This window comes from Nannospalax galili, unplaced genomic scaffold, assembly GCF_000622305.1.
Source record: "Nannospalax galili isolate Female #2095 unplaced genomic scaffold, S.galili_v1.0 scaffold1488, whole genome shotgun sequence".
Classification (NCBI taxonomy): domain Eukaryota; kingdom Metazoa; phylum Chordata; class Mammalia; order Rodentia; family Spalacidae; genus Nannospalax; species Nannospalax galili.
Window position 1 is genome coordinate 2,179,357 of NW_008358859.1, and position 9,203 is coordinate 2,188,559.

The 9,203-nt window shown below is 51.5% G+C and overlaps 1 protein-coding gene across 3 annotated transcripts in view; it reads left to right on the forward strand.

Moving 5' to 3' along the window:
- Camta1 (calmodulin binding transcription activator 1) overlaps positions 1-9,203 on the forward strand; it is a 912,046-nt gene that overhangs the window by 805,612 nt on the left and 97,231 nt on the right. For 2 of the 3 annotated variants that reach the window (XM_017795412.2, XM_029558273.1), the window contains one exon: positions 4,942-5,082. In XM_017795412.2, coding sequence (XP_017650901.1) covers positions 4,942-5,082 — 141 coding nt within the window. Of the gene's footprint in view, positions 1-4,941; positions 5,083-7,127; positions 7,263-9,203 lie in introns of those variants that run through there. The other variant, XM_029558274.1, reaches the window with a different exon arrangement.

Here is a 9,203-nt window from a genome sequence, read left to right on the forward strand (position 1 = left end):
TTCTCCTCAAAAACCCTAAGGAGGCGGGCTGCAGAGATGGCTCAGCAGTAAAGAGCACTGACTGCTCTTGCAGAGGATCCAGGTTCGATTCCCAGCACCCACATGGCGGCTACAAACCGTCCTTAACTCCAGTTCCAGGGGAATGCAAAGCCCTCTTCTGACCTCTGCAGCATTGCACAACACGGGTGCACTCACATACATGCAGGCGATATACTCGTACACATAAAATAATAAAATAAAATAAATTTTAAACCCTAAGGAGGTGTGGTGGTGCACACCTTCAATGGAGGCAGAGGCAGGCAGATCTTTATGGGATAGAGGCCAGCCTGGTCTACTTACATAATGATTTTCAGGCTAGCTTGGAGTCTCCCTGTCTCAAACAAAACCCCCTGAAATTCTAATAGAAACGGTGAGGGAAAAACAGCCATAGGTGAACCGCCACCTTGGGTGTCTGCATCAGGCAGAGCTGTCTGTGAACTTCCCATCAAGAAACTTCTTTCTCAAGTTCAGACGCCATAGGCCTCATTCACAACTCAAAGGCAGGACCACCACCACCTACTTCATTCACGTCTTAGATGTTCACTGTCGTCATGGTTAACCGTCATGACAGTAACAGCAGCTGTGAGTTTGCACAGAGACATGCAGATGTGCCTTCCTTCTGGCCAACTGTGAAATTTCCATTTTACAGCTGAGGAAACAGGTTCAGAGAGGCAAACTAATGTGCCCCATGAGGCTCACACAGCAAGATCAAACCTTGGCCTAGGTGTGAGCTGGCCCGGCTCCTCCTCCCTGCCCGGCAGATCACCTCTTTAGGCCTGCATTCTGGAGCCCTTGAGATCCATGCCTGCCTGATCTACATAGTGAGTTCAGGGCCAGATGGTATTACAGGGAGACACTGTCTAAAAAAGACCAAATCAATCAGTCAATCAAACAATCAATCAATCAGTCAATCAGTCAATCAATCAATCTGTTTACTAGCCATGACAGACTAACAGTCAAGAAGAACTGAGCATTACACACAAAATAATTAAAGAAGGGGGCTGGCATAGAAGCCCAATATTCTGTGAGAATCTCCCTCAGAAGCCAGGGTCTGTCTGTGTTGAAACAGTAAAGTGATGAGGCTGTGTGATAAGAACACATAAGGTAGGCATCCAGGTCAATGACACAGACTGCCCAAGGCGGGGGCAGGTGGACAGCTGGTGTAGCAGGGATGGTCATCATGGAGGGGTGAGGATAGGCCGTTTCTGGATCATCTGAGAGCAGAAAGGTGAAGGGAGATAGAGTCCTGATGGAGCCCAGTCCAGCTGGAAATGGAGGCAGGGCTCTGTCTGTTGATGGGAACAGACTAGGAGTAGTGGCCCTGGATAGAAATACCGCGGTTCTCTACTTGGGACTAGGGGAAGCTCAATGTGCCTGAGGGCAGGGTGGTGTTATTTCAGAAATAGCTAGGTTTTAGTTTGTAGAGAAGTAAAGAGGATATTTAAGGGGGGTAAATTAGTCAGGGTTCTCAGGAGGAAAAGAACCAATCAGAAAAAAGTAATCTGTGTACAAGTAAGTACAAAGGGGGATTTGTTAGACTGAGTTTCACGGTTGGAGACTGCATAGTCCCCAGTGGCAGTGACTGGTCAGTGCAAGAAGCTGAAAGTGTCAGCATGAGGCTGGACATTCTCAGGGAAACCAGGTGGCAGGGCTGGGTGTTCCCTGGAGACTGCTGGTTTGAGTTCATCTCGAAAGGCTGAAGAAGCTAGAGTCTGTCCACAGCCAGTGGTAGTCACACATACATGCACACACACATACACACACATGCACACATGTACACACATGCACACACACGCACACATACTCACATGCACACACGCACACATTTGCACATACATGCACATACACATGCACACATGCACACACAAACCACACATGCACACACACAAAGCACACACACCACACACGCACACACACACACACGCACACATATGCAAACACACATGCACACACGTACACATATGCACACACATGCACACACACACATGCACACATGCACACACAAACCACGCACACACAAACCACACACACACACACACACACACACACACACACACACACACACACACCCTGGGAGCTTTAAAACATACCTGAAATGCTCCAACTCTACAATATCAAGGTCTCAGTGCAACGTGGATTCAGCCAGCACAGGGAACACACACTAGGACAGGCTGCTTCAGATACTAGTGTCCATCTTACCCTCAGGTTGCTGGGTATGATACAAACTATCATCTCCTGTCCCAAGCCTGTTTTCTCATCTGTAAAATGAATCTGGAGAAGTGAGTGGCCTGGCCCCAGGGCCTCCTGCTGCTGTCCAACCTGTATGCTGAATTTCTAGGCAGAGGGTTATTTGAATAGAAGACCCTATAGCCACGATGAGGTACGGTGACCCTTGGCCTGGTGACATTTGGCCTGGGCACTGCTTTCCAGCTTCTGGAGACATGATGCTCAGAAAGAATAAACCCAAATGGGTTTGATCAGCAGAATCTAATGCTTCCTGTATCTGTGGGGATTAACACCAGAACACACACACACACACACACACACACACACATACACACACACACACACACACACACACACACACACACACACACATACACACACAGGGAACTCAGGACAGAGGCCCTGACCACCTGCTGAAAGATGGACCACAAATACCATCATGTCCCTGCACGTGCCCACTCCATAAAGCTCTGAACACACAGTCATGTCTCCAAAGTCAGGCACCTCAGCAAGCTTGCAACAGCAGTCACTGAGTCCTGCCATCTCTGACCTTCAGAAAGTGTAGGAAGCAGGTTCCTGAAGACCCCCCAGCCCCAGGAGTAGTGGGCAAGGAAGGTGAGAAGTCACCTGGCCAGGTGCGTAACAGGAGCCCAGAAGGAAATCAGTCTGGAGGCATTCCTGCCAGAGCACAGCCATGGGCCTGGCTTCTTCTCCTCAAAAACCCTAAGGAGGCGGGCTGGAGAGATGGCTCAGCAGTAAAGAGCACTGACTGCTCTTGCAGAGGATCCAGGTTCGATTCCCAGCACCCACATGGCGGCTACAAACCGTCCTTAACTCCAGTTCCAGGGGAATGCAAAGCCCTCTTCTGACCTCTGCAGCATTGCACAACACGGGTGCACTCACATACATGCAGGCGATATACTCGTACACATAAAATAATAAAATAAAATAAATTTTAAACCCTAAGGAGGTGTGGTGGTGCACACCTTCAATGGAGGCAGAGGCAGGCAGATCTTTATGGGATAGAGGCCAGCCTGGTCTACTTACATAATGATTTTCAGGCTAGCTTGGAGTCTCCCTGTCTCAAACAAAACCCCCTGAAATTCTAATAGAAATGGTGAGGGAAAAACAGCCATAGGTGAACCGCCACCTTGGGCGTCTGCATCAGGCAGAGCTGTCTGTGAACTTCCCACCAAGAAACTTCTTTCTCAAGTTCAGACGCCATAGGCCTCATTCACAACTCAAAGGCAGGACCACCACCGCCTACTTCATTCACGTCTTAGATGTTCACTGTCGTCATGGTTAACCGTCATGACAGTAACAGCAGCTGTGAGTTTGCACAGAGACATGCAGATGTGCCTTCCTTCTGGCCAACTGTGAAATTTCCATTTTACAGCTGAGGAAACAGGTTCAGAGAGGCAAACTAATGTGCCCCATGAGGCTCACACAGCAAGATCAAACCTTGGCCTAGGTGTGAGCTGGCCCGGCTCCTCCTCCCTGCCCGGCAGATCACCTCTTTAGGCCTGCATTCTGGAGCCCTACAGGGACCCCGTGCTTCCCCTTCCATTGTCTCCCCTCTGCCCTCTCCTCTTGCACACTAGCCTCCCTCCTAGAGTTCCAGAGCTGTGGATTCACTGTCTGAGATACCAGAGAGAGCTGGGCAGAGCCATGCACTGACTCAGGGCTCAGCCTGCTCTTGGTAAGGTCTTCATCCACACACTCAACAGGGCAAGTGAGTATGTCTTAGATGTCCAGCCCCATCCTCCTACTGGGCAGGTTGGAAGCCCTCATTCTGGGCTTTCACCCTAACTCCAGGGACTGCAGAGGCCCAGAGGTGAGCTGAAAGCCCAGAGCAGCTGTAAAGATGGTGGATCAGGGGCTGGAGAGATGGCTCAAGGGTTAAGAGCACTGGCTGTTCTTGCAGAGGACCTGGGTTCGATTCCCAACACCCACATGGTGGCTAACAGCTGTCCATAATTCCACTTCCAGGGAATCCAATACCCTCTTCTGACCTCTGCGGGTATTGCATGACATGGGCACACTTAACATACATGCAGGCAAAACACTCATGCACATAAAATAAAAATAAATAAACCCCCCAAAAATTAAAGATGGTGAATCATCAGAACTGGGCTTGTGGCCCCTAATCTCTGGACCCTGGGAACCCTTTAGTCCTGTTCCGTCTCTTGCCTCTCTCCTGAAAGCCCCTTTTAGGCCTGGGAAGGGCAGAAAGCTCACTGAACCTCCCACTTCCATCCTGTGAGCCTACCCAAGGCCTTGTGAACATGCCTGTGAACATGCTAAAGTAGTCTGTGAACATGCTAAAGTCTCCATCATCCCTCTTTCTTCCTCCCCTGTCCTTGCTCCCTTCCTCCTCTTGGGAATCCCCTGAAGAGCCATTTTGGGTACCCTTAGCCTTTGGGGAAATTCTCGGCAAACTACTCCCCAGTGCAACGCAGGGAAGGGAGGGAGGAGACAAGGGAGCACTCAGAGTCCCTGACGGAACGGGGAGTCTGGTGGGCAGCCTTGGCCCCCTGGGTTCTAGTGTTGAACTCAACACTAGAGCTGGCCTTCTAGCAGGCTGAGCTCTCCCCAAGGGCCTGATGCCACCCCCAGGATATCCTCGGCACCGGCGGTTACTGACACCCCCTCTACCTCCTCCACTCTCTCTTGCAGTCCATGGCATCAAATGGACCTGTAGCAATGGGAACAGCAGCTCGGGCTTCTCAGTGGAACAGCTGGTACAGCAGATCCTGGACAGCCACCAGACCAAACCCCAGCCTCGGACCCACAACTGCCTCTGCACCGGCAGCCTGGGTGAGCTGGGGCCCCTGGGGGGCAGGTGGCATTGGGCACAAGGAGCTCTGTGTCCCATCCAATGACAGAAGCAGCGAGTGGAGACCTCTGGGGGCAGGTGGTACTGGGACACAGGGTCTCTGCCATCCTGTCCAGTGAATGAAGGACTGAGTTGGGGACCATGGAGGACAGATGGTGCTGGGGCACAGGGGCCCTCTGGTCCTGTCCAGTGAGGAAGGAACCAGAAACCAGGTGACATCGCACATCTGGAAAGATCACCCATCAGGCCTTTTATCCTGGTTTTGCATCCCCAGAACGGGCTTCCCAGCCAGCCTTGGACAAAAGACAACAGTTTCCAGTGAGGCAATGGAAATAAGAGGTGATACACAGATGAGCTGAAGGAGTGGAGAGGCTTGGGGGCCACTGCACCTACCCAGGTGCTTACAGGGGCCCACGTGCCTTGGAAGCTTCAGTGGGAAACCTAGGTCACCATGCTCTGTGGTGAGGGAAAAACAGCCATAGGTGAACCGCCACCTTGGGCGTCTGCATCAGGCAGAGCTGTCTGTGAACTTCCCACCAAGAAACTTCTTTCTCAAGTTCAGACGCCATAGGCCTCATTCACAACTCAAAGGCAGGACCACCACCACCTACTTCATTCACGTCTTAGATGTTCACTGTCGTCATGGTTAACCGTCATGACAGTAACAGCAGCTGTGAGTCTGCACAGAGACGTGCAGATGTGCCTTCCTTCTGGCCAACTGTGAAATTTCCATTTTACAGCTGAGGAAACAGGTTCAGAGAGGCAAACTAATGTGCCCCATGAGGCTCACACAGCAAGATCAAACCTTGGCCTAGGTGTGAGCTGGCCCGGCTCCTCCTCCCTGCCCGGCAGATCACCTCTTTAGGCCTGCATTCTGGAGCCCTACAGGGGCCCCGTGCTTCCCCTTCCATTGTCTCCCCTCTTCCCTCTCCTCTTGCACACTAGCCTCCCTCCTAGAGTTCCAGAGCTGTGGATTCACTGTCTGAGATACCAGAGAGAGCTGGGCAGAGCCATGCACTGACTCAGGGCTCAGCCTGCTCTTGGTAAGGTCTTCATCCACACACTCAACAGGGCAAGTGAGTATGTCTTAGATGTCCAGCCCCATCCTCCTACTGGGCAGGTTGGAAGCCCTCATTCTGGGCTTTCACCCTAACTCCAGGGACTGCAGAGGCCCAGAGGTGAGCTGAAAGCCCAGAGCAGCTGTAAAGATGGTGGATCAGGGGCTGGAGAGATGGCTCAAGGGTTAAGAGCACTGGCTGTTCTTGCAGAGGACCTGGGTTCGATTCCCAACACCCACATGGTGGCTAACAGCTGTCCATAATTCCACTTCCAGGGAATCCAATACCCTCTTCTGACCTCTGCGGGTATTGCATGACATGGGCACACTTAACATACATGCAGGCAAAACACTCATGCACATAAAATAAAAATAAATAAACCCCCCAAAAATTAAAGATGGTGAATCATCAGAACTGGGCTTGTGGCCCCTAATCTCTGGACCCTGGGAACCCTTTAGTCCTGTTCCGACTCTTGCCTCTCTCCTGAAAGCCCCTTTTAGGCCTGGGAAGGGCAGAAAGCTCACTGAACCTCCCACTTCCATCCTGTGAGCCTACCCAAGGCCTTGTGAACATGCCTGTGAACATGCTAAAGTAGTCTGTGAACATGCTAAAGTCTCCATCATCCCTCTTTCTTCCTCCCCTGTCCTTGCTCCCTTCCTCCTCTTGGGAATCCCCTGAAGAGCCATTTTGGGTACCCTTAGCCTTTGGGGAAATTCTCGGCAAACTACTCCCCAGTGCAACGCAGGGAAGGGAGGGAGGAGACAAGGGAGCACTCAGAGTCCCTGACGGAACGGGGAGTCTGGTGGGCAGCCTTGGCCCCCTGGGTTCTAGTGTTGAACTCAACACTAGAGCTGGCCTTCTAGCAGGCTGAGCTCTCCCCGAGGGCCTGATGCCACCCCCAGGATATCCTCGGCACCGGCGGTTACTGACACCCCCTCTACCTCCTCCACTCTCTCTTGCAGTCCATGGCATCAAATGGACCTGTAGCAATGGGAACAGCAGCTCGGGCTTCTCAGTGGAACAGCTGGTACAGCAGATCCTGGACAGCCACCAGACCAAACCCCAGCCTCGGACCCACAACTGCCTCTGCACCGGCAGCCTGGGTGAGCTGGGGCCCCTGGGGGGCAGGTGGCATTGGGCACAAGGAGCTCTGTGTCCCATCCAATGACAGAAGCAGCGAGTGGAGACCTCTGGGGGCAGGTGGTACTGGGACACAGGGTCTCTGCCATCCTGTCCAGTGAATGAAGGACTGAGTTGGGGACCATGGAGGACAGATGGTGCTGGGGCACAGGGGCCCTCTGGTCCTGTCCAGTGAGGAAGGAACCAGAAACCAGGTGACATCACACATCTGGAAAGATCACCCATCAGGCCTTTTATCCTGGTTTTGCATCCCCAGAACGGGCTTCCCAGCCAGCCTTGGACAAAAGACAACAGTTTCCAGTGAGGCAATGGAAATAAGAGGTGATACACAGATGAGCTGAAGGAGTGGAGAGGCTTGGGGGCCACTGCACCTACCCAGGTGCTTACAGGGGCCCACGTGCCTTGGAAGCTTCAGTGGGAAACCTAGGTCACCATGCTCTGAGGTTTTTCAGAAACATCCTCCCTGAGTCTCAGCCTGTCGGTAGCCTCTGTCTTGTCCACACTCCACTCTAACACCTGCTTTTCTGACAATGACATTTGCTTTGTGGGATATGGCTTTCCACTCACCCCAACTGCCCTCAGTAGATGCTTCCATCAATAGTAGGTCAGTCACCACTCTGTGAAGGCTTCATGCGTTTAAGGGGTCTTGGTGGTGAGGCCGAAACAGAATCAGGGAGAATTCATACTTTTATCAAAAGCAAAATGACCCTTGTCTAATGGAATGGAAGCAATGACCCCAAGGATATGAGAGCCCCAAAGAGCTGAAAGCTCAAGTCCTGCCTTAACCGAACGGTTAGGGAGGATCACTCTAGAGAGCCTCTTGTTGGGCTGGCAAGATGGCTTAATGGGCAAATACACTTGCCACTAAGCCTGGCAACCAAAGTTTGATCCCCAGACTCAGATAGTGGAAGGAAAGAACCAACTCCCACAGGTTGGTCTCTGACCTCCACATGCATGCCACAGCACATGCAACACACACACACACACACACACGCACATACACACACACACAAATAAATGTAATAAAATAGTAAAAATAAATGTAATAAAAAAATTTAAGGGCTGGAGAGATGGCTCAGCAATTAAGAACACAGGATGTTCTTCTAGAGGACCTGGGTTCAATTTCCAGCACTCACATGGTAGCTAACAACCATCTGTAATTCCAGTTCCAGGGTATCTAACACCCTCTTCTGGACTTTGTGGGGCATTGCACACACATGGTGTACTTACATGCATGGAGGCAGAACACACACACATAAAATAAAAGTAATAATTTTTTTTAATTTAAATACCTTCTTACTCCTGGAGCAGGATCTAAAATGCTCTTTGGTCCTGGGATCTGAGAGCTGGTCTGGAGAGGAAACATTCCCCAGCTCTGGGCAATCTCTGACTTCTAGTCTCTGGGGGCAGGGCTCTTTATTGAAGCATCTGAGGGCTGCAGGCCTCTTGAAGCTTTTCACAGTCAGAATCGGGTGTGAGAAGTTGGGGTGGGGTGGAGACACAGCCACCATCCCTGGGCTGAGCCTGCAAGGCCAGAAAGAGTCATTCCAGACGGGCAAGGTCTGCCTCTGATTGGGAAGACTTTCCTGAAAGATGACAAGCTCCCCACACTCTCCTACCTGGCTTCCTTCCCACATGCTACACAAGACTGCTTTTGGAAAAGAGCAGCAGATTAAAACTTTTGGTCTTTGGAGGACGGTCACATGGGGCGTGGCAGTCAGTGGGCTCAAGACCCCAAGTGTCCAAGAAGTATGTTCTTGTGTCTTATATCCTGCCTGGACTCCAGATGGGACTCTGCAACAGGCTCTAGCTCTTAGGGATAGAATTTGACAAAGTCCCAGCTCTGACCCTGTCTCGTGTGTGTGTGTGTGTGTGTGTGTGTGTGTATGTGTGTGTGTGTGTGT